Genomic DNA, 26,766 nt, shown 5'->3' with positions numbered 1-26,766 from the left:
GCCTAAAGGGGGCAGTGGCGCTGTGGACCTTTGCTTCTGAACTGTCCCGGTTGCCCCTCCTTGTTGTACAAACTTATACAAGGGGGTAGCATGGTGGCTCAGTGGTTAGTACTGCAGGCCTTGGGGTCCTGGGTTCGAATCCCACCAGGAACAACATCTGCAAGGAGTTTGTATGTTCTCCCCGTGTTTGCGTGGATTTCCTCCTATTTTCTGGTGTGCATGGTATAAAAAGTTGCAATGTTTTGCCGCAAATCAGGTTCTTATGCAAAAATCTTGGAACTTTTTGTTTTTTAGCATGGTGAGAGTGTGTAATGGGGGCAGAACCATCAGCCCAGATTTATTATCATTTATGCCGGAAATTTGGCGCAACCGATGCTGGAAATCGACACCAGGTATGAACTAGATTTGTGTCCCGGCTGAGGATGCGCCACATTTATTCCTGCGTTGTGGTTATCTATTGATGACGCCAGTCTTCATAGACTGTCTACAAGTCGGCGCACCGCCCTCACCATCAATTTGGGTCTGATCAAAATTTATAAAATATCAATTTCTAAAAAAAATGTAATCAGTAAGATGTAGCAGAGCTGACTTTGTCACTGTCCGGGTCCTTATGGGATCTTCCAGTGACTTAGGTTGTACAAACTAGGTGACAAAGTCGGCTCTGCTACGTCCAGTCGCACATAAAGGACTTTAGTATACCCTACGCTCCAGTTTGGCGGTGGAATATATTTGTCACAGGGTGTTGGGCCTTGAGGGGGCAATAAGAGGCTGCGGAATACCTTTCTGTGGAAGTTCTGACAGTCTACCTTGAATTAAGTGGGAGGGCACCGAACGCTGCAGTCAGTGCCTGTAGGAACAAACACCCCTGTGAGAGCCGGCCAGTCATCCCAGCCTGTGTGTGTGAGGCAGAGGGAACGAAGCTGGAATTTTGGCATTCAGCAGGAATCTTCCTGGGCTGCTCGGAGTCCTAACCACTTTATGGTGAGTTTACACTTTTTTTTTGCATTCATTTTCTCCACTTTTTTAATATTTTTGCCCTTTTTGCCCCGTCTCCATGATGTGCGGAGCGTTTCGTGCTCCTCTATGATACATGGTACGTGAACCTTTTATTATTCTCGATATGGTCCTTGGATATGGATGGGGAATTTTATTGTAGCAAAGTTGCAAGTTTTGTATGGAATTTATGAAAAACGGAATTGTAAATCTGAAATGGACCCAAATTTCTGCTTCTCGGGGAAAAATCTGAATAGTTGAGGATGGATTTATATCAGATTTTAAAAAAAAAATTCAAATATAAGGAAAAAACAAAAATTTGAGAAGTGATTGGTAATAATTCCTTCTAATGAGTTAGTGGAGCGGAGCTGACCCTGAGCTGGAGGAGGGGGCTGCACATTCGCTTCTCAGGAGAATGTCCCGGGGGGTTTAATGAGGAAATCTACAATTTAGAATTCCAAAAATTTTGAATCCAATGAATGTACCAGAAACAATTATGTAAGAATGTATTCATTTTCTTAAAGGGAGAGCAGGTTCTCTAGTGATAAGGTGATCATACACTATCCTGGAACCCCCAGTCTAATCTTTGGAGGAAGCTGATAGCATGTGCTCAATTCTTCTGCAGCACCTCCGCAGGTGAAATGAAGAATTACATTTTACAATAATTTACAATACAGGTTGAATTGGAATCAAGGAGGTTCTATTATAATGCACAGACTTGCCGGGTCCTCCGGAGTGAGAGATGATCTGTGCAGTGGCTCCTCTCTCTGGCTAATGGCTGAAAGGAAAGCCATTTTTATGTAATGAATGTAGTGGAAACAACTGAGTAAAGATTAGTGAATTTTCTCTAGTCCTCCAGTAATAAGGTGATCCTGGGACCTTAGTGATCCAGTGTAATCTCTGGGGGAAGTTGATAGCATGTGCTTAATTCCTCTGTAGCGCCTCCGCAGGTGAATTTAGACATGACATAATTATTATTGATAACTGTTGCCAGGTCCTCCAGTGTGATAGAGATTCTCTTTGTAAGTAAAAGTGAATCTACAATGTAGGATTCCTAAAACTCATTGAATTTTTATGTAAATTTGTTAATTTTTTAAAGGGATAGAGGCATCCCCTAGTTATAAGTTGATCATGCAGTATCCTGTTGTGGGCCCCCCCAGTGATCCACTATAATCTCTGGGGAAGATAGTAGCATGTGCTTAATTCTTCTACAGCACCTCCAGAGGTGAGATGAAGAATTACACCATTGCATTTGAATTCAATGACACGCTGGGTCCTCCATACTTGGAGATGCTCTTTGTAGTCGCTCCCCTCTCTGGCTAATGACTATATTATTATTATATTCTGTTTTTATATGTGAACGTACCAGAAACATTAGTGAATTTTGTTAAAGGGATAGAGTCCTCCAGTTATAGGGTATGCTGATACTGGGGCCTCCTGTGATCAGTTATAATCTCTGGGGGAACTCATAGCATGTGCTTTACTCTTCTGTAGCGCCTCTGCAGGGTAGATGAGTCACTACGCAGTTCTATATATTAAATCGATGCTCTGTTAATGGCAGAATTGCTCAGAAACTAGGAGATGAACATATAGGGGACCCCTGATATGGGATTAGCAAAATTTAGCTGCATTCTTCTAGAACAGCGCCCCCCCTTGTCCATAGGTTGTGTCTGGTATTGCAGCTCAATCTTATTGATTTGAATGTTACAATATCAGAATAGTTGAACCATCTATAGCTGCACAGGGGCCCTAATTAGGAACATCTTGGGGCCAAGTGTGAAGAACTACCAGGTCAACAGCACAATAGTAGTGTATATGGCTACAATATGGCTGGAGAAAACGAAGCTTCATTTTTGAAGCTCCCCTGGGATAAATATGGTGTTACATAACCGTCACCCAAATCAGTGGCATTCATGTAATGTACTGACAGGTCAGGCCCACCAGAGCCCGTATGTAGTGGGTCTTATAGAGGGACCCTGACCAAGAGCTGAGGAAGGGGCTGGGGTCTTTAATCTTTTGATGTCACAGCATGATGGGAGTATTAGCTTTACCACATCTAGAGAGTCACAAGTTGGAGATCCCTGATTCCAGATGATGAGGGACCTAATATTAGATCAATATTGTACTATGGATAGTCTAAAAACTCCCTTAAAGGGGCATTCTGGTTATAAGTTTTCCTCTATCCAATAGAGAGCTGATACCTGCCCCCAGAACAGGGGTCCTATGTCCTACATGACCCTCGACCTCAAGGCTTTGGCCGGGTTGATTGTGGTTTTGGTTGAGCATTCACTGCCCCTCCATTTAGTCTCTATTGGACTGGTAGAACAAGCCAAGTGTAGCCCAATATGTGCCCTAGACCTTGTGGACCGTCCGCCTGACAGTAGAGACACATTAGCATATCATGTTGTTAGGAATCTTGTTGGGTCTTCTCGTAGGAACCTCCTATATCCCACACGATGAAGACTATTGTGAAGGTCTATCATTGAGGTGGGAGGTCCGGAGTCTCCTCACCAGGCTTTTCTCCTTTATTCCAGAGCCTGTGTACAGCGAACGTGTGCAAGAGGATTCCTGCCGCCTTGTCCTCTATAAGTACAGCACATGGACGCTACTCAAGCTGCCGAAACGTCAAAGAAACAATAAATCCTTCCATGTAAAGTGACGCATTTGCAACACGTTGTCTTACACTGAAGAGACCTCGTTGATAGAGGCCGAGCCGGTGAGTCCTAAATCTCATCATGGGGGAAATGTTTCTGTATGTTCCGTGTTTCCTAATCTGAGGCCAAGAATAAATGACTGACCCCGAGGAGAGGATTCTCTAGACTTCTAGTTTGGTGGTTTCAGAAGCTTTAGGTCCTCCATCTCCAACTATTCCTCTGCAGGAGGTTCTGATCTGTCTCCTGGTCATTCATGATCACCAATAGATGTCCATCTTGGCTTGAAGGACGGCCATGTTTGTGTTAGGAGTCTTCTGGTGCCGCCATTGCTTACTTTTCCCATCCCCCTCCCCTCTCTATATATTAGTCTTGTGTGTTTTTCCTATATAGTCACCTCCTGTCTACATGGAGAGGCCTCCATTGTGTGGACCTCCATTGTGTGGACCTCCATTATGGTGTTGTGTTTTCCTCCTAGGAATAAAAAGTTTGGTGTTTTACCCTCTGACCTATCCCTCACCCACAGGCCAAGTCCTGACCCCAGTACACAGGCTGTCCTCACCCAGGGAGGGCTGGGCCCCACTCCTATAGGGGCCCCCATGGTCTGACTCTATGGTCTTTGTCCCCCCCCCCCCCCCCTGTCTATAGTCTGCAGCATACAGTGAGTTTTCTTAGAAGCTTTAAGACATTGCTAAGATTTCTGGCTGACCTGGAGAAGACACCTGTATGATAGCCCTACACTAGCCAGTCCTCCAGCGTCCTCCATTACCTGTCCCGGCCGGAGGACGACATTGTCTGTACATTGGAGTTAGGGCTGATCCATAATTCAGAGCACGAGCTGTTCACTTACGTTTCCTCCTTTTCAATTATGAAAGGGTTAACAGTCGGGGCGAGCCGCAGATTTGGCTACTTGTTGGTCGTTACCGTTTACTATTACAGCCATGTCCTATCTGGGGCTCACCAGCTGCCATGCTGGGAGTTGTAGTCTCACAACAGCTGTAGCGCCCCAGTTTGGAGGTTTAGTGCTATTACACTGGTCTGACTGTATCATGAATGTTCTTACCTGCCATATCTCTGAATGGTCTTCGGCCAAGATTGTGACCATGACCCAAAAATATCTGTCTGTACGTGAGCTCGTCCTCACCCACGGGCTGAATTATTCATCTAACCTATGACTATCCGTTTTCCTAGATGCTTTACTATCAAAGCTGAACCCATAGCGGTGTTTGTCCTGTTTTTGGTTGACAAATAGAATTCTACTACTGCAGTGAAGACTGACACTTTCATTTTAATCATGAAAAATAGAGATGGTGGGGATGGGTGAATCAGAACTGTCCCTATATTGATTGACTATAAACTATATTCCGAATGAGTCCCGCCTGCCTAGTTGTAGGAGAGTGAGTCTCCACCTAACAGAGCAGATTTAAATGACATGCAGGGTATGTGGAAAGCTGGGTGACAGACACTATGGCCAGTGCAATGATAAAATTAGAAGTTGTCCAATCATGGGGCCTAAAAGGATAGACTATAACGTAAGAATTCAACACTAAAGAGTTAACTACATTGTCATGCTCCGCCCCCTTAGCTACAACATAAAATATCAATTTATCATGAAGTGTTCCACAGTGTTTGAAGTATATGACCCCGCCTTCTGCTAACTCCACCCCTGAGGATCGCCAATCAGACCCAATCACTGCTGATTGGTCTGGACTTTTGTTTAAGGATCGGTGAAAGTCTCAGCACCTGAACCCCCGCCGATTTGACTTGATCTAATCCATATATCCTAGTTGTCCAAGGACTCTGTACCATATATGATACTCTTCTACCCTCGCTGCGTCCTGCTACAGTCTCTATATACAGTCTCAGCCGCTCCCATATTGCACGTGCTGTTATTATTTTTAGCAGATTTTCTAGTTCTGCGTTTCGATCGAGCCTGAGCGGCGCGGGGTCGTCTCTGTCCGAGGGCCGGGATGGGATATTCACTCCCTAATGATCCTTAGTTACTGCGGCTCCATCCTAAGAAAGATGGCGGGACGGTTTGTTAAGCAACGTAATAAATGTGAGCAGAGCCAGCGGCGACTTTCTTGGCCGGGTAGTGGCGGGCGTGCGATAGTTAATGGGCTGAGGCTTGGAGAAGGATCAAATCTTAGAACATTTCCAGATATCGAAAAAAAGAAGTCTAAGGAACTCAAAAATCCTTGAGTTGTCCTCATCTTAAGAAGCTCGCTCTGTCATTTCTTAGCTTGATTGTAATGGACAACATGTAATACCTTACTTGACCTGTGGTGGCACTGCAGGGAAACTGCACACTTGTTAGCAGATACCCCCACAGATTACAGCTGATGACTGAGGGTCCTAGCAGTGGAACACCGTCTGATCAGCTTATTGTTAGATTACCACAAACGGAACACATTGAAGTCATTAGGAGTCTTTTTTTTTTTTTTTTCAGCGCTGATTCTGAGGCGGATTCCGTGCCAGAATCAGCGCCAAATTCCTCCATGTGAATGGACCCTTAAAGTGTAGCTCCAATTATATAACATCTTCTCATAGTACAGGTGAAGCTAAGAAACCTCATGATATAGCTTTAGTAGAAATGAGTGAACAGCGTTCCATCGAGTACATGTTCAATCGGATATCAGGCCGTTCGAGATGTTCGATTTGCATCGAATACCAGGTGGCAAACTCGCTAAAAATTCGATTCCCCTCCCACCTTCCCTTGCGCTTTTTTTGCACCAATAACAGCGCAGGGGAGGTGGGACAGGAACTACAACAACGGAGGCATTGCAAAAAAAAATTGGAAAAAGCAACCCTGAACCCTGCTGCACTCTCAGCTCTGCTGAGATGCAGTAGAGCTGAGTGTGCAGCAGGGTTCACATCTCCGGTGTAGCAGTGCTGGCCGTACACTCAGCTCGGCTGCATCTCCGGTGTAGCCGAACTGAGCGCATGGCCAGCACTGCTACATCTCGGCATAGGAATGCATTGACCAGCATTGATTGGCCAAATGCCATACAGAGTACAGCATCTGGCCAATCAACGCTGGTTCTGCCGGAGGAGGCGGAGTCTAAGATCGGTCCACAGCAGTCTCCATTCTGGTCCGATCTTAGACTCCGCCTCCTCACAGACGAGCCTCCGGCAGAACCAGCGTCGATTGGCCGAATGCTGTAATCCTGTATGGCATTTGGCCAATCAACACTGGTCAATGCATTCCTATGGGAAAAAGTCAGCTCCCGCATATCGCAAGCTGACAGGGATCCCGACGTAATACAGTGACTTGGGCATGTTAGATGCCCCCAGACATGCTTCTCCTGCTGTCTCAGTTGCATTCCAGGGTGTTGGCATCATTTCCTGGGGTGTCATAGTGGACTTGGTGACTCTCCTGAGTCGAATGGTGGTTTCCCCGTAAATGAGTATTTATTCCCCATAGACTATAATGGGGTTCGATGTTCGATCGAACAGTCGAGTATTGAGCGGCTACTCGAATTGAATTTTGAACTTGGAACATTTCACTGTTCGCTCATTTCTAATCTTTAGAAACCTGTTTCCTTCTCCACTTTTCAAGCTGAGTTACTTCTTATGTAGAAGTCTATGGAGAAGGTTGGACAAGGAGGAGCCAGTGGAAAAGACACACACTGCTACACTGTAACACACCTCTTGGAAGGGTCCCGAATCCCCTCTATGATCTCTATGTGCTTTATCTGACAAAAGGAAAGCAATTTCCTGAAATACTTTGTGCTGCTGTGAACATTTTAATATGGCAGCTAGGACCAAGACCAAGCTCTGATCTTTACATTATGTGGATTATATTGTTCTTTGTTCCATAGGTACAAACCTCGAAATCTCCCCTCCACTATCCACTGAGACCCAGCCATGAAGTCGCTCCTATTACTATTTATTGCATCGCTGATAGATTTATGCCGGCAACAGCTCCAGGCCGGAGCGCCACAAATCCAACTGAGGTTAGCCGGGACGTCGAGGGTGCCCAATGAGGGTCGGCTGGAGGTTCTATACAATGGTCAATGGGGCACAGTATGTGATGATGACTTCAACATAGAAGTGGCCAATTTGGTCTGCAAGCAGCTGGGCTTTGAAATGGCCATGAACTGGGCGCATAGTGCGAAATATGGACAAGGAGAAGGTAAAAGTGTCCTGTATGATGATATCCCTTAATACTTAATCTATACTGATCCTGAGTTACATCCTGTATTATACTTCAGAGCTGCGCTCACTATTCTGCTGGTACAGTCACTGTGTACATACATTACGTTACTTATCCTGTATTATACTCCAGAGCTGCGCTCACTATTCTGCTGGTGCAGTCACTGTGTACATACATTACATTACTTATCCTGTATTATACTCCAGAGCTGCGCTCACTATTCTGCTGGTACAGTCACTGTGTACATACATTACATTACTTATCCTGTATTATACTCCAGAGCTGCGCTCACTATTCTGCTGGTACAGTCACTGTGTACATACATTACGTTACTTATCCTGTATTATACTCCAGAGCTGCGCTCACTATTCTGCTGGTGCAGTCACTGTGTACATACATTACATTACTTATCCTGTATTATTCTCCAGAGCTGCGCTCACTATTCTGCTAGTACAGTCACTGTGTACATACATTACATTACTTATCCTGTATTATACTCCAGAGCTGCGCTCACTATTCTGCTAGTACAGTCACTGTGTACATCCATTACATTACTTATCCTGTATTATACTCCAGAGCTGCGCTCACTATTCTGCTGGTGCAGTCACTGTGTACATCCATTACATTACTTATCCTGTATTATACTCCAGAGCTGCGCTCACTATTCTGCTGGTGCAGTCACTGTGTACATACATTACATTACTTATCCTGTATTATACTCCAGAGCTGCGCTCACTATTCTGCTGGTCCAGTCACTGTGTACATACATTACATTACTTATCCTGTATTATACTCCAGAGCTGCGCTCACTATTCTGCTGGTCCAGTCACTGTGTATATACATTACATTACTTATCCTGTATTATACTCCAGAGCTGCGCTCACTATTCTGCTGGTACAGTCACTGTGTACATACATTACATTACTTATCCTGTATTATACTCCAGAGCTGCGCTCACTATTCTGCTGGTGCAGTCACTGTGTACATACATTACATTACTTATCCTGTATTATACTCCAGAGCTGCGCTCACTATTCTGCTGGTCCAGTCACTGTGTACATACATTACATTACTTATCCTGTATTATACTCCAGAGCTGCGCTCACTATTCTGCTGGTACAGTCACTGTGTACATACATTACATTACTTATCCTGTATTTTTCTCCAGAGCTGCGCTCACTATTCTGCTGGTACAGTCACTGTGTACATACATTACATTACTTATCCTGTATTATACTCCAGAGCTGCGCTCACTATTCTGCTGGTACAGTCACTGTGTATATACATTACATTACTTATCCTGTATTTTTCTCCAGAGCTGCGCTCACTATTCTGCTGGTACAGTCACTGTGTATATACATTACATTACTTATCCTGTATTATACTCCAGAGCTGCGCTCACTATTCTGCTGGTACAGTCACATGTAAGTGGCTTACAATGTAGCATATAGTGAAATCCTTCTGGTGTGACTGGAGCCTTAGATTGTACAATAAGACTAAGCCTCTAGTAGTTATTATATAATGTTGCGGTATTATTCCCCGCAGGTCCCATCTGGCTGGATAACGTTCGCTGCTCCGGGGCTGAGATCTCTCTGGCAGAATGTGAATCTAATGGCTGGGGTGTCACTGACTGTAAGCACTCGGAGGATGTCGGGATTCTCTGCTCCACAACTCGGCTCCGGCCGGCAGAACAGCCACAAGCAATCTCTGCGCAGGTATTAGCACACAGCGCCCAAAATGTCATGTACAAAACTGATGTCAACTTTATTACACTCAGAACTTGTTGGGGGTGACAAAAAAGCAAGATACAAATTGCAAGCTGCGTAATATCGCCATATGTGGCTGTTTATGTGAAAAGGACCAACATTGTCGATATGGAGTTCTTGGTATCATTGTAACGGTTATGGTGTAACATTGTCCGAAACAGCAAAAAATTTTTTATTGAAAGCACAATTGACATATTTTTAAATAAAATTTTTGCATAAAACAAAATTGTGATTTTTTTACCCAAATATGTTTTGGACTATTTTCTCTATAATTAGTATCGACGATCTGGGCCCTTTTCACGTAAACAGCCACATATAGTGCCAATGATATTGTAATATGTAATTGTCATAACACTGCCATATAGTGCCAAGTTATTATTGTGATATACAGTGCACATAACACTGCCATGCAGTGCCAAATAATAGGACGTACGTATATTAAATGTTCAACATAATTCTGCCCTATTGTACCTAGATACGCGCTATAATTCATAGTGCCATTAATACTGTAATTTGCATTTCACATAATACTGCCATACAGTGCCAGGTTAATATTATGTACAGTGGATGTGAGACCACCATACAGTGCTAAAATAATAGGCAGTATTTATATAAAACACTATTAAACATACAACATAAAACCGCCATATAATTCCTAGATTATATTAAAATGCTGTTATCTGATAATATATATGATTTAAGGTGAAATAATACTGCCATATAGTGCCAAAATGATACTGTTCACGTGATTCTGGCGTATAGTGCTATATCATACTGCTGTGTAGAGCCCATATAATATCACTATGTAGCTTATGTCATTTAACATGTAATATCCAAATAATACTCCCTTAAAGATCCCATATAATACCGCCATATACTCACAAGTAATACTAAAACTTAGAGATGAGCAAGTACTATTTGAAACGGTAGTTCGCTCCCATAGCAATGAATGGACGCAGCTGGCACGCAGCTGAAGCCGGCGTCCTGCTGCTTAACCCCCTGCGTGCCGGCCGCTCCCATTCATTCTTATGGGAGTGAACTACCGTTTTGAATAGTACTTGCTCATCTCTACTAAACTTCAGTTTCAATATAAGAAATAATTACTCTAATCTAATTTAAGGCTAAATAGCAACACCTTACTGCCATATAGTGGCAAGATGATTCTGTTCACATAATACCGCCATATAGCGTCTTGTTAATATTGCTGTAATATCACCATATAGTGCTGGAATAAGGATAATACTCCTTTAAAGAACTTGTATAATCCCGCCACATACAGCCATATAATGCAGTATTCATATAATAGTCCCTTAAAGAGCCCCCATAATACCGCCATATGGTTCCCAGAGAATACAATTCAGTGTAGTTTTCGATTACTCCAGGGGCCCCCTATGAGAATTCTCCCTCCTGGACAAATAAACAAAATCTCCCCCCGCCTATGGCATGAAGGGGTTAAAGCCGCAGGGTTATGGATGAAGCGCAGGGGCACACGGGACATATCACGAAAATATGACTGGGGCACAATGCGCCTGTTCTGGCCAAATGAAAGTAGAGATGCAGGAATTGGGCCGCGCTCCAAGAGCAACAACCGGGCACAGAGCGCGACTGACTGTATGAATAGTGTCATAGAGCGTCCGCCTGCATTACCTCACTCCACCCCGGCCTGACATACCAGCCGTGTTTCCTCCACTCTCAGCTATTCCAAAACTTCTATGAAGCTCATCCTGGATGAGATCAGTAACGTCACGGCCGGTGGCGGGATATAGGGCGTGACAGATCCCAAGAATCTGGGCAACATATCGAGGACTAGAGGTGGCCGCCGGGTGTAGTAGAGCTGAATCGGTCACATAGCTTATTGTTTCTCTATGGGGATGAGACAGCACCATCTGTAACACATGATGTGACCGTATACACAGCGCAAACTCAGCTCTGCTACATATCACCGGGCGTATGAGGTGGAAAGCTGCACGGATGTCATTCATATGCTAGAAAAACAGAGAATCTGATAGAAAATATTAAAATATCCAAATCGTCGAAAAATCTGAAAAACCGTGCTTGCAAAAACCTCATTCCAGCTCAGAAATAAATAATACCGCCATATAGTGTCAGATAACAATACAGTGCCAAATAATACCGACATATGGTCACTCATTCTACAGGTCTATACAATGCCAATATAAGTAATCCCAACATACAGTGTTATGCAGTGTACAAGTAATACCGCCATACAGTACATAGTACTTGATCACAACATACAGTGACCAGAAAACAATATTGTGTGGTTTACAAATAATACCCTCAATTGGTCTCCACGGTATAGTGCCAGATAATTCTCACCTAATTCTTCTATACCATGTGGTGTACATATAATACCGGTATATGGTCCCCTATTCTACATCACTACATAGTGGCCAAAAAGACAGTAGCATACAAATAATACCTCTATATAGTCTGCATGCTATAGTGCCACATTCTGTGGTAGTATAACACGCCAACATGGTCTCACTATATAGTGCTCAGAAACAGCACCATTCAATGTACAGTGCTGTACCATACAGTGTCTAAATAATACCGCCATTCAGACCTCTGCATCCATAATGTTATTATCCAATATCCAATTATTATTCTAATTTGTTATATTTATAAGGGTGCCTTCCAGTACCCAGTAATACCGCCACCTAATGTTTTACTACTTTGCCCAAATAGTGCCATACTGTGTGGCGTTCATATGTCACCGTCATATACTGCCCTCTGTTGTATCTGATCCTGGAGAATGGAGGAGACTTGTGGCGGTGACTGACAATCTTAGCTCTGCTACATCAGTATGAGATCCTGTACTATACGTTTCCACTGTCAGTAATACGATTACAGGAAGGGACCTGTATGGCGGGATAAACGTCTAAATCCTAATGACTCCGCTCTCTAAAACCGCAGCACCGTAACTATGTACAGAACAAACACTACAGAACAGGACACGTCTCCTGTACATACCGCCATACTGGACTGCTACATCCTAATCCAACGATTTGTTCTCTCGCTCATATTTAATAGTCATATAATCAATAATTGGTAATTATACTGTGCCTGTGAGTAGTGTCAGTCTACACTGTCGCTCCGGCATTCTATTCCTGAGCAGTAAGGAGTGTAGGTATTGATTGTATTCATTTATTTAACCCTTTCAGCACACAAAGAAAATCGAGGAGGTTAGAATTAAGCCCATTTCTGCCCGGGCCAAGGCGAGCCTGCCCGTCACCGAGGGCATCGTGGAGGTGAAACATCACGGGCGGTGGCGTCAGGTGTGCGAGCACGGCTGGACCATGGACAACAGCCGGGTGGTGTGCGGCATGCTGGGATTTCCTGGAGAAGTTCAGCCCAACGTCAACTTCTACAGGTACACCCCGGCAGAGTTGGACAAATATCCGATGCGTATGATGGCGGAACGATTGGGCATGTTGTATTGCCATATGTCTGATCCCTCGTCATCATCTGCTATCTGGTGTCAGGTTCACTACTTGTCCGGGCCGGGTGTGCGTGTGTATTGGTGATTGGATTGAGTAGAGCTATAGCGATGACCCTGAGGATAAGGAGATGGGTTGCATTAGGTGGAGACCTCCTTTAAGACTCTGGTGTCTTGTGAGGACACTATATTGCTACCTTCCCGGTACAGCGGTGTCGGTGCCACGTTTGTTGTCCACAGTTTGACAAACCCTCCATCTGCGGCGCGGAGTAATTATACATCTCATCTCCCAGGAAAAGCTTGTGGTCAGGAGAGATGGCGGTATAATTCCTGCATCTGATGCGTGTGCTATTCTTATGGCCGCTCCTATGTAATTTACTCTTGTCCTAGTCTTGTTTTTCCTTCAAACCTTTCTTGAGAACTGGATGTTTTCTTGGTGCATCTGTGGTGTCTTATGGTCACATACAGCCAGGGCAAGGCGGGGGGCCCCAAACATGGAAGGGGGGACACTACACCCTGACCACACAGCATGAGGATGTATTATATTATACCCCTAATACACAGAGATAATACACACAGTGATGTCACAGTACAGGGAGAATACACACAGTGATGTCACAGTACAGAGATAATACACACAGTGATGTCACAGTACAGAGATAATACACAGTGATGTCACAGTACAGGGAGAATACACACAGTGATGTCACAGTACAGGATAATACACACAGTGATGTCACAGTACAGGGATAATACACACAGTGATGTCACAGTACAGGATAATACACACAGTGATGTCACAGTACAGGGATAATACACACAGTGATGTCACAGTACAGAGATAATACACACAGTGATGTCACAGTACAGGGATAATACACACAGTGATGTCACAGTACAGGATAATACACACAGTGATGTCACAGTACAGGGATAATACACACAGTGATGTCACAGTACAGGATAATACACACAGTGATGTCACAGTACAGGGATAATACACACAGTGATGTCACAGTACAGGGATAATACACACAGTGATGTCACAGTACAGGATAATACACACAGTGATGTCACAGTACAGGGAGAATACACACAGTGATGTCACAGTACAGAGATAATACACACAGTGATGTCACAGTACAGAGATAATACACAGTGATGTCACAGTACAGGGAGAATACACACAGTGATGTCACAGTACAGGATAATACACACAGTGATGTCACAGTACAGGGATAATACACACAGTGATGTCACAGTACAGGATAATACACACAGTGATGTCACAGTACAGGGATAATACACACAGTGATGTCACAGTACAGAGATAATACACACAGTGATGTCACAGTACAGGGATAATACACACAGTGATGTCACAGTACAGGATAATACACACAGTGATGTCACAGTACAGAGATAATACACAGTGATGTCACAGTATAGAGATAATACACACAGTGATGTCACAGTACAGAGATAATACACACAGTGATGTCACAGTACAGGGAGAATACACACAGTGATGTCACAGTACAGAGATAATACACACAGTGATGTCACAGTACAGAGATAATACACACAGTGATGTCACAGTACAGAGATAATACACACAGTGATGTCACAGTACGGAGATAATACACACAGTGATGTCACAGTACAGAGATAATACACACAGTGATGTCACAGTACAGGGATAATACACACAGTGATGTCACAGTACAGAGATAATACACACAGTGATGTCACAGTACAGAGATAATACACACAGTGATGTCACAGTACAGGGAGAATACACACAGTGATGTCACAGTACAGAGATAATACACACAGTGATGTCACAGTACAGGGATAATACACACAGTGATGTCACAGTACAGAGATAATACACACAGTAATGTCACAGTACAGGATAATACACACAGTGATGTCACAGTACAGGATAATACACACAGTGATGTCACAGTACAGAGATAATACACACAGTGATGTCACAATACAGGGATAATACACACAGTGATGTCACAGTACAGGATAATACACACAGTGATGTCACAGTACAGGGAGAATACACACAGTGATGTCACAGTACAGGATAATACACACAGTGATGTCACAGTACAGGATAATACACACAGTGATGTCACAGTACAGGGATAATACACACAGTGATGTCACAGTACAGAGATAATACACACAGTGATGTCACAGTACAGGATAATACACACAGTGATGTCACAGTACAGGGATAATACACACAGTGATGTCACAGTACAGGATAATACACACAGTGATGTCACAGTACAGGATAATACACACAGTGATGTCACAGTACAGGGATAATACACACAGTGATGTCACAGTACAGGATAATACACACAGTGATGTCACAGTACAGGGAGAATACACACAGTGATGTCACAGTACAGGATAATACACACAGTGATGTCACAGTACAGGATAATACACACAGTGATGTCACAGTACAGAGATAATACACACAGTGATGTCACAGTACAGGATAATACACACAGTAATGTCACAGTACAGAGATAATACACACAGTGATGTCACAGTACAGAGATAATACACACAGTGATGTCACAGTACAGAGATAATACACACAGTGATGTCACAGTACAGAATAATACACACAGTGATGTCACAGTTCAGAGATAATACACACAGTGATGTCACAGTACAGAGATAATACACACAGTGATGTCACAGTACAGGGATAATACACACAGTGATGTCACAGTACAGGATAATACACACAGTAATGTCACAGTACAGAGATAATACAGTGATGTCACAGTACAGAGATAATACACACAGTGATGTCACAGTACAGGGATAATACACACAGTGATGTCACAGTACAGGATAATACACACAGTGATGTCACAGTTCAGAGATAATACACACAGTGATGTCACAGTACAGGGATAATACACACAGTGATGTCACAGTACAGGGATAATACACACAGTGATGTCACAGTACAGGATAATACACACAGTGATGTCACAGTACAGAGATAATACACACAGTGATGTCACAGTACAGGGATAATACACACAGTGATGTCACAGTACAGGATAATACACACAGTGATGTCACAGTACAGGGATAATACACACAGTGATGTCACAGTACAGAGATAATACACACAGTGATGTCACAGTACAGGGATAATACACACAGTGATGTCACAGTACAGGGATAATACACACAGTGATGTCACAGTACAGGATAATACACACAGTGATGTCACAGTACAGAGATAATACACACAGTGATGTCACAGTACAGGATAATGGAGACTGCTGTGGACCGATCTTAGACTCCGCTTCCTCCGTCAGAACCAGCTTTGATTGGCTGAATGTTGTATACTGAATGGCATTTGGCCAATCAATGCTGGTCAATGCATTCCTATGGGAAAAAGTCAGCTCCTGCATTATTAGTGGGGTAATAGAGGGTCTTTGGTGTGTTAGATGCCCCCAGACATGCTTCCCCTGCTGTCCCAGTTGCATTCCAGGGTGTTGGCATCATTTGCTGAGGTGTGATAGTGGACTTGGTGACCCTCCTGAGTTGAGTAGTGGTTTCCCCTGAAGCGAAGCATTTTCCCCCATAGACTATAATGGGGTTCTATATTCGTTCGAGTAGTCGAATATTGAGCGGCTATTCGAAATGAATTTCAAATATTGAACATCTTACTGTACTGTTTGCTCATCTCTAAGTCTTGTTTTTCCTTAAAGACTTTCTTAGTGTGATTTTGTTGGTACATTAGTGTTGTCTTATTGTCATTCAGCTAGAAGATATTTGGGGACCCCAGAGCCAAACTTGGAGTCAGGTCTTAATTTTGCACAAAGTATATATGATTGGTATTGTCTTACTGAGTACTGACCTATAAAAATCAGGAGATTGTGTTATTTATCCTGTAGAACAGCGGTTCTCAACCTGTAGGTCACGACCCCGGTGGGGGGTCGAACGACCAAAATATAAGGGTCGCCTAAAGCATACCTCCCAACCGTCCCCGTTGGTGAGAGGTATGTCCCGGTGTCAACTGATCGGTGCCTGGAGGATGCCAATGAGTTGAACACACAGGCAATTAAAGCAGGAGCTGTCACAGCCATCTCCTGCTGCGGCTTCTGCATGTGTAGCCGCGATGTGATGACGTCACAACTATGTGAGTGAGCGAGACTGCGGAGAGAGCGGCGGGGGAGTGTTGAAAGGTGAGTGTAAGTGGTTTTTTTTTTTTGTTTGAAACATTAAGGTGAAACATAATGAAGGGGCAGATAAAGAGGGGGACGGCATGACACTGGGGGCAGAGATGGAGGGGACATGAAACTGGGGGCAGATGAAGGGTGTATATGAAACTGGGGGAGAGATAGAGGGGGGACATAATGTACGGGTGACTGTAGGAGGATTATACTGTGTGGGAGCACATGAAAAATTAATGAGAATGGGCGGAGTCAACATAGAAGTGGGCGGCGCTAAATTCACCATGGCGTGCTGCTCGCGCCGCACATCTTGTCCCTCCTTCTGATCTTCAAAAGTTGCGAGGTATGCCTAAAGCCATCAGAAAATACATATTTCCGATGGCTTTAACCACTGAGAAACCACACTACTGTCTGCAGCAGCGCTATTCAGCCGCAGTGTACGCCGTTATGGAAGTGTGTGTTCCAAACTGAATGGGGTCATACAGTTCCTCATATTGCGGGGTCACGGCATTAGAAAGGTTGAGAACCACTGACGTAGAGTAAAAGGCACAAAATGTGTACTGTAAAAAGAGCAAAGAAAATGTACATAGTAAGTTATTATACACACAATAAAAACTAGTCATTGAAAAATAGCACTTATCCTGCAAAAACAAGTGCTCTAACAGCTTACAGCATATCCCCCCAGCCCTGCAGATAGATAGGTTACTGTCACCAGACCCAGCATATCCCCCCAGCCCTGCAGATAGATAGGTTACTGTCACCAGAACCAGCATATCACCCCAGCCCTGCAGATAGATAGGTTAGTGTCACCAGAACCAGCATATCACCCCAGCCCTGCAGATAGATAGGTTAGTGTCACCAGAACCAGCATATCACCCCAGCCCTGCAGATAGATAGGTTACTGTCACCAGACCCAGCATATCACCCCAGCCCTGCAGATAGATAGGTTACTGTCACCAGACCCAGCATATCACCCCAGCCCTGCAGATAGATAGGTTACTGTCACCAGAACCAGCATATCACCCCAGCCCTGCAGATAGATAGGTTACTGTCACCAGAACCAGCATATCACCCCAGTCCTGCAGATAGATAGGTTACTGTCACCAGAACCAGCATATCAACCTAACCTATCTCTCTGCAGGGCTGGGGTGATATGCTGGTTCTCGGCAGACTCTCTTTAATGGGGTTGTGCCACACAGACACATATCAGATCACTGGGATCCCGAGTTGTCATATAAAGATCCTGAGTCCTTGTGCAGAATCTGTATCAGCCCCCTCCCCAGTCATGACATACTGATCACAACCCTGGGCTCCTCATACTGGGAAGAGACACCTTATGATCCCTATAAGACTCCTGTCTGACTGCCCTCTCTTAGGCCCCTGTTGGGATCTCCAGCGATAAGGAGAAGAGGGATCCCCTGTATATTCCATGTGAACACTTGCAGGCCCCCCTTCCCCATTTATTGCAATGTAACCCTTTAGCCCCCTTGCACAGGACTGAGCGTACATCATCGTTGGGACCAGGACTGCGGCCGGAGCGACCTCTCGAGTCCATCATGTGACGTCTTCGGCTGCGTTTCGCCCTTTGTCCCCCAGAGCTGTAATCTTCTCCGTCCTTCTGGATCCTCTCGGTTTCCTCCTGACACTTGGTAGCATGTTGTTAGCGTGTGGCAGTAAACAGTCATTGTGTGATTAGCGGCAGCCGGGCCGGCCATTATTTTTTCCGCAGTCGGGGTGGATCCGGCTGCCAAGGACTGACTAAGCAGAAAGGCGAGGGCGTCCATTGCGGGAGCGGCGGCGGAGACAGGTCAATTTCTGTCTCGCAGGAGATAACGGCGAGCGAGGCCGGAACATTAATTATCTGAGCAAACCTCACAAATAGATTTGGCCACATCATAAGACTCTCTTCTCCGACGCGCCGCTATCTGGGCGACAACTTAGAAGAAAGCTCCTGGCCCAAGACGCCAAATCTCCAGAATTACAAGTGTTTAGCCGAAGTTAAAGTGGAGCTCCGATAGAGTTCGGTGGCCTCGGCCTCCGCCGCACTTCTCTCTGTTGCCGTAGAACCTCCGTAATTGTCTATTTTTACTATTTTGTACTTTGTGTTTGGTGCGGTAAACTGGCGGCGCTGCAAACTAATCGGGTGAAACAGCGCCACCCACGTCCACAGGTTGGATGCGGTATGGCAGGCTAGTGACATTGAATGTGTCATCCCAAATACCCAGTTTTTTGTAAAAGTTTTTTGTCAAACATGATGTTATGAAATAAAATTTTCTTATTTATGTTCTATTTAGTTTTCCATTTATCTATTTAGTGAATGTCCTGCCATATTGACTCTGACCACAAAGCCTAATAATAGGCTGACACTTACCAATCGTGTAGTTTTCTTTGCAGCCATCTTATTTACGTTGTAGACAGACGTCTTCAGACCCGAAGTCTGATAAGCGGAGGTGTGTTAACGTTGATACTTTACCTTCCCTCTCCTCTTCTGTTGTCTTCTGTCATCTTCTGGCCATTGGTCTGGGCCGTAGCAATCATGTGGGATGTGCTGACGTTGCGACGTCATGGCGTGCCACGTGTGATGTGTGAAGCCCAATCAATTGTCCTCAGGGCCTGTCACCCAGGAGGCAGAAGACAACAGCGACGTAGGCCTGGGTCTCACCCGGCGGTAAGATGTCCCCTTTAAAAATCAGGACCCATCCAGGCCCGAGGAAGGTCAGTAAGGACATATCTGTCTCCAGGGTCCGGCTCTGACTGGCAATAGTAATGGCCACCTTGGTAATTGGCCAGATTTTTTGGAATAGGTGTGAATGAGGTTTGGGACCGTTTGACACCTCTGCAGAATTGCGTGATTTTTGCAGCCGCTCATTACACTTCCTCCCTATAGTTAGTCCTTATTATCCCACCAATGCGCTCTTAAGGGATTTTTGCAAATTGAAACGGACCCTATTGTGGAGTCGGTCTCCGGCCGGCCATTGGCGACGACGTGTCATCCGCTCGCTCTGCGGCCAGGACGTCGCTTGGCATTTTCAAAGGGCTTAATGGCAAGTCTAAAAGCGAAGCGAAATATCAAGGTCTAATAGCCCCATAAAGGATAATAGCGGCCATTGTGCGGGATCGCGTGACATTAGGCGCTGAATGGGCCGCGCTCGGCAGATACCGGCTGACCTTTGTAGAGTCGGCGGTCACATTCAGGAGGTGTCATTAGTGGGCGCTGTATTATTATAGGAGAGCTGGGAGTACTGTGCGGTTAGCTGTAATTGTATATAGTCACCGCACCACAATGTCTAGGGGCTGCGAGGACAATAGGGGGCAGTGCGAGGTCCTGGGGGGGGCTGGTAGGAAAAGAAAGGGAAATGACTATGTAGCAGATTGTAACCTAATGTATCCAGTCCTGCCGGGGGAGGGGGGGTCCATGTATGGGGTCTGCAACCTGCGCCTAAGCCACTTGTTCACACAGTCTGGGCATGATGGGAGCGGGAAAGTCATAGGATCAGCAGATGTGTCTATCTATCTATCTATCTATCTATCTATCTATCTATCTATCTATCTCCTATCTATCTATCTATCTATCTATCTATCTATCTATCTATCTATCTCCTATCTATCTATCTATCTATCTATCTATCTATCTATCTATCTCCTATCTATCTATCTATCTATCTATCTCCTATCTATCTATCTATCTATCTATCTATCTATCTATCTCCTATCTATCTATCTATCTATCTATCTATCTATCTATCTATCTCCTATCTATCTATCTATCTATCTATCTATCTATCTCCTATCTATCTATCTATCTATCTATCTATCTCCTATCTATCTATCTATCTATCTATCTATCTATCTATCTATCTATCTATCTCCTATCTATCTATCTATCTATCTATCTATCTATCTATCTATCTATCTATCTATCTATCTATCTATCTATCTCCTATCTCCTATCTATCTCCTATCTATCTCCTATCTATCTATCTATCTATCTATCTATCTATCTATCTATCTATCTATCTATCTATCTATCTCTGTCTCTCGCTCCTCACCACTATGTTTTCCGGATATATCTGTATTTTGGTGACTTTTGCTCTCTCTTCCCCCATTTCCCAGATACCCCTGACATGTTGCAGTACTTGCTGTAGACACTTCGTAGTGCTGGACCATCTGGCCGCGGTTTTTTTCGTAGACTCAGCAGTTTTCCGTGGGCTCTCAGCGGGCGCCATGGCTGACAGTTTCTTTGCTTATATTCTGAGGATTTTTAATCTGGCCGAGCGCTTTAATAAATGAGATAGATGGCAGAATGTTCTTCCCGGTAGTGGCTCCGAATATCATCAGAGCAACCTAAACTTTAACACTTTGTGATCTGGCCTATAGGATATGTCTGTAAGGGGCAGAGATCTGGGTTTTGGAGGCCCGCATAGATAGACATGAAATGATAAAATTCACCACTAGGGGGAGAAAGGAGTTCACTGTCCTCAATGTATAAACAGTAAACTGTTGAGCTCCCCCTAGTGGAGGCTGCAGGAAGGCAGAATTATTATCATTTGCAGTTGCTGTGACTATACAGTGGATTTTGAGCACTGCACTGGCTAGGAACATAAATATGGAGTCATGTCTGGTGTCACCAATTCTGTGGGACAAAACCTGGAAATAGGGGCACACGGCTCTAGTGTCCAATCAGGAGATGAGGAATGTGAAGGGGTCTCCTTCTGGGTAGTTGTAATCATGGCATGGGGTATTACAATGTGGTATGAAGAGTGCTGCAGCCTCTTCCCTGTGCTGATGATGTCATGCTCATCAGTCACATTGTCCAGTGGCAGCTCAGTCCCATTCAAGAGAATGGGGCTGAGCTGCCAAACCAATATACAATGCTCAACGATACAATGCAGCTGATCAGTGGGGGGGCCATGTAATGGTATTGTTTGAGTAGGGAGATGCTGGAAATCCCAGCCCCTTACAATCCCTATGTGTTCTGTCCCTCCAGATATGTTTAGCTACGCCCTTGTGATATGAGCGACTCCTGGTCTGGGTTTGAGGTTGCTCCCCATCCTAACAATAAGGGGTTCCTCCTATCCCTGTAATCTCCGGTTTTGGTGTCTGTCAGGCTCCGCTCCCCGGGAACAATTAACATTTCCCATTGTCATCAGTGAAAGTGACTGAAATATCACAAGTCTTAAATATTAATACACATTTAATTAAAGGTTTAGGGAAAGCAAAATGTTTATGGCGGTTTTAATTACCAGGATGGCGTTGCGGCTGCGTGTGGGTGTAAATAATCCCCTTCTGTCACATGGACGGCGCGTACCGGTGTTTCTAGGGTCTAGCGGGGGAGATGGAAGTAAAAATTGTACCCAAATATCATGGCCTGACCATGTCCATAACCTAGCACCCTGATGTCTGACCTATGACCCGCAGCAAGGTGACAGTATGTGGGGGTGCGGTAACTCTCTCGCTTCCCGCTGAGAGCGCTGTGCGAATGGCGGCCATCTTTTTGCCATTAGTGAAGTTGGTGTTTGGGTCGGGCAGTGAAGCCAGAACTCCCACCTGTGCCAAAATCTCTCTGTACCCACCGCAGTGACTGCTTGGCAATACTGGGGGTAGAGAAGACCCCAACAGAGATGGTGAACTCTGCTCGGACCTCGCTGGGATCAGAGTGTCCGAAATATCAACCCGGTGATGGTTTAACCAATGAAATGTTGCAACGCCAAAAGTCAAAGTCTTAAAGAATTCGTAGTTTTTGCTTTATTAATAAGTCCGACACAGACAGAAAGAAGAGACGTTGTTGTTATTGTAGCTACAAATATCCCAAAATGACAGATAATTCTATAAGTGACAACACCAGAGTCCTGCTTGTTTGTGTATTTATGCTGCCATACTGAACTAGAAATGCTACCAATAAACAGCACAGAAATGAGATATACATATGGTTCAACAACCTCTTTAAGGCCTGGTTGACATCTGTGTTTGTTATTCTTTTTGGGGAGTTCACTTGGGGACCCCCCAAATAGATTATTGAATGCATTGAGAAGCAGGGAGCTTATGAAAGCACATGGACCCCATTATAATCTATAGGGTCCGTGTGCTTCCATTATATTCTATAGGGTCCGTGTGCTTCCATGATAATCTATAGGGTCCGTGTGCTTCCATGAGAATCTATGGGGTCTGTGTGCTTCCATTATAATCTATGGGGTCCTTGTGGTTTCCTAAGGTCACTGCTTGCCAGTGTGTTTGGTGGGTCCCCAAGTGCCTAATGGGATATTAAATGAGATCTCAGGCATGTAGCTGTGGTACAGGAACATGAGACCCACAATGTATTATCCCGCCATATGGCTTTTATTTCATCCTGGATTTGTTCCATTAAATGTTTGGCCCAGTGTATGTTCTTGTAGATTCTCTATCTATCTGTGCAACCACATTGGAGCCTTTAAAGGAGCCTTCAGTCCACACAAATAAATGTGCCATACTGTGCAAAAATAATACCACCATATAGTATACATGTAACATGTTTATATGCTTCTTCAGACCCCTCAAGTCTAATGATCAGAGGTCCAGGGGAGGTGATCAACATACCAAAAACTCTGGGTTACCTCTCATGGGCTCCGGTGGGACTCCCTGGAGTCTTTGGGCTTCTTTAGTGACATCACATGGGTCAGACCAGCGTAACCTGTGCCTGTGATGGTCCCGAAGGGGAGTGATGTGTGAGCCCAGGAGAGGTGAGTTCTGCAGGTGTTTGTGAGCCTCCGCTCATTATACTGTAAGACCCCGGAGTCTAGTATCGGTTTTTGGGTGTTGTATTCCCAAGGCCAGGCAGCGCCCTGTAGAGCAGATCGAACTTCATGTGACCACAGCGCCAGTCTGGAGATCTGTAAGAGAGAGAAGGAATAAGACATTATTTGTATTTTTGCAGGAAACTTTGGAATATGAAGATCAAAGCTCCGAAATCCAGGTGAGGGGACACAAATCTAAAGCAAATGTATCAAGTGTCAAAACAAAATGAAATGGTAACAATTCCCTAATTCTCTCAGGACACGAGGGGTGGCCAGAGGGGGGGTGTATTGTATATTTAGTCTTGTCCTGTCCTCTGCTGTCTCATCATGTCTGCTCTCAGGTTAAAGATGCAAAGTCAGAAGAAGATGTTCTGGATCCACAAAGTCTCCTGCTCGGGGACCGAACCTCATCTGGCCAACTGCAAAGTCCAGGTTTCTCCCAAACCTTCTAAGCCGGCGTGCAGGAACGGGATGCACGCTATAGTGAAGTGCGTGCCGGCCCCCAACTCCGGGATCGGGAACACCAATAATTTCAAGAAGGCCTTTAAGACGATGGTAGGTGACTCGTGTAATATCCAGAGATGTCTACATCATCTACATAGGATAGGGCACCTGTGTCTATGCATCTGTGTGCTCGCTCTCTCTATGGGGTGGCGGGTGCAGTTGGACTTCTCTGTCCTCAGACATCTTCACATCTCACCATTGTTGATGTATTTGCCTTTAGGAGCCCCTCGTTCGGTTGCGGTCCGGGCCCCACGCTGGTGAAGGCCGAGTTGAGGTCTTAAAAAACGGGAAATGGGGGACAGTATGTGACGATAAGTGGAACCTCCTGTCTGCAAGTGTCGTCTGTCGCGAACTCGGTTACGGATCCGCTAAAGAAGCCGTTTTAGGATCTCAGTTGGGCCAAGGTGAGATTGGAATTGGTCAATAATGTATCTAAATTGTATCAATTTTTGTTTCATTACCCCTCCCAATGGAATGTCCTTACCCTGGAATGATCCCCAGTAATGAATGAGCAGTGAAAGCGTTCTGATGATGTCATTGCTGCGGTAATCCGGTCCTTCTTACTGCGGCCTAATAATTATACCGTATCCCGTAAAGCATTAGACTTGGCCGCCGACGCGAGGAGCAGAAATCTCCCCGTTTGTGAAACAGCCGAATGCAAATGTCTAAGAAGACGAAACCTCTCCCCGACAAGACGGATTCCTCCCGCGCCGTTCCCTCCAGAAAGTGGTTTTTAATCAAATCACATTTCATCCATTAATTTTTCTTTCTCTTCGGAAATGTTTTGCGCGCGCGCGGCTTTTATCTTCACAGGGTGTTTATTATCTGTTTTGTAGCTGCCATTTTTTCTCGTTATCCTCGCGTTACAAGAAAGGCCGCCAATTTATTTGTGCCGGGGGTGAATTAGAAATAGCAGCAGATTATTCACTACAAGGGATGGGCTTTATGTTCATCATAGACGAGGCTGCAAGAAAACTTATTTAGCTCAGTCGTCTTTAAGACAGTGACCAGAAGACGTGGTGAGACTTCTCCTACGAGAGCAGCTATGTCTGATGTCTTAGTCTCCATCTTGGGGGGTGTGGGCCGCTCCACTACGATGTGTACGGGTGTAGCGTCTGGAGATACCAGTTGGTGGTAGATGTGTGGAAAGGACTATGTGGACTATGATTGTCACCTTAAAGGGATCCTTATAAGTTGTAAAAGTAAAAGCATGTGTGAATAGCCTTTGTAAGCGGTCTTCATCTCCCACCTTCTCCTTGAGAGTTGTCACCACCATTTTTGAATTGGTCTTTTCCTCTTTTTGCTAATTGTACCCAGAAAGCACAGGGGTCGCTTCCCTTGTCCTCTGAGCACAGCATTGTTATCTATACACCTCTGCCTTTCTTGTGCTCAGTAGGCCATTCCCATCCTATTCTTACAGGAGACCACGACAATATGGCTGACATGTGCAGTTGGCTGCGGTTTTGGCCATGTCGTGGTGGTCTCCTGTATTAAGAGGAGGGGAATGGCCAACAGAGCAGAAGAAAGGCGGTGCTGGATGGATGACAACGCTGTGCTCAGAGGACAAGGGGAAGAACCTCTGTACTTTGTGGGTGCAATTAGCATCAAGAGGAAAAGATGAAAAATGTTGAAAATGGCGGTGTGGACATTCAAGATAAGGGTAATGGATGACTAGTCTGTGTGAAAGAGAACCCATGTGGTTTTAGTTGTAAACATGTTTTTTCTTGATCTAATCCCTTTAAGGGATTGATGATTTGGAGGAAGTTGGAGCTGAGTTAGAGGTGAATTCACTTACAAAATTGTGTTAAAATTTCACCTAGGTGCCCTAGGCGAAGAAACTCTAAGGTCTTGTTCACATCTGTGTTGGTAATGTGTCCTGGGGTGTCTGCATGGGGGCTGACCTTGAATGGAATACCCAATGCATTTGTCAGCACTGTGCAGTGAAAGCACATGGCTCCCTATGGCCTATAATGGGGTCTGTGTGGTTGGTGTGAGATTTCTGCAGGGAACATGTAGAGAGGAAGGTAGTTTACTATGTACTTTTTTCTCTGTATGACTTGTGTGGAGTTTTTGTGGCAACGACATGGACCCCATTATAGTCTATGGGGATCTATGTGCTTTCACTGGTCAGCGCTTGCAAATGTGTTTGGTAGTGTGTTGGGGTCTCCATGTGGACTTCTTGAATGGCTTAGTGATGAAGAGGTGAATGAGGGGTAAGTGTTGTGTTTATCAGTTCCAAA

General features: G+C 44.7%; 1 protein-coding gene across 1 annotated transcript in view; it reads left to right on the top strand.

The window, feature by feature from the left end:
* The first annotated feature begins 3,586 nt into the window (after positions 1–3,586).
* LOXL4 (lysyl oxidase like 4) overlaps positions 3,587–26,766 on the top strand; it is a 45,640-nt gene continuing 22,460 nt past the window's right edge. Inside the window, exons 1-7 of the mRNA XM_075257861.1 lie at positions 3,587–3,709; positions 7,466–7,779; positions 9,346–9,515; positions 12,749–12,957; positions 24,163–24,201; positions 24,364–24,577; positions 24,747–24,930. Coding sequence (XP_075113962.1) covers positions 7,512–7,779; positions 9,346–9,515; positions 12,749–12,957; positions 24,163–24,201; positions 24,364–24,577; positions 24,747–24,930 — 1,084 coding nt within the window. The 5' untranslated portion in view covers positions 3,587–3,709; positions 7,466–7,511. The remainder of the gene's footprint in view (positions 3,710–7,465; positions 7,780–9,345; positions 9,516–12,748; positions 12,958–24,162; positions 24,202–24,363; positions 24,578–24,746; positions 24,931–26,766) is intronic.

The sequence above is a fragment of the Leptodactylus fuscus genome, chromosome 10 (genome assembly GCF_031893055.1).
Source record: "Leptodactylus fuscus isolate aLepFus1 chromosome 10, aLepFus1.hap2, whole genome shotgun sequence".
NCBI lineage: Eukaryota > Metazoa > Chordata > Amphibia > Anura > Leptodactylidae > Leptodactylus > Leptodactylus fuscus.
This window is presented reverse-complemented; position numbering and strand designations above follow the sequence as displayed.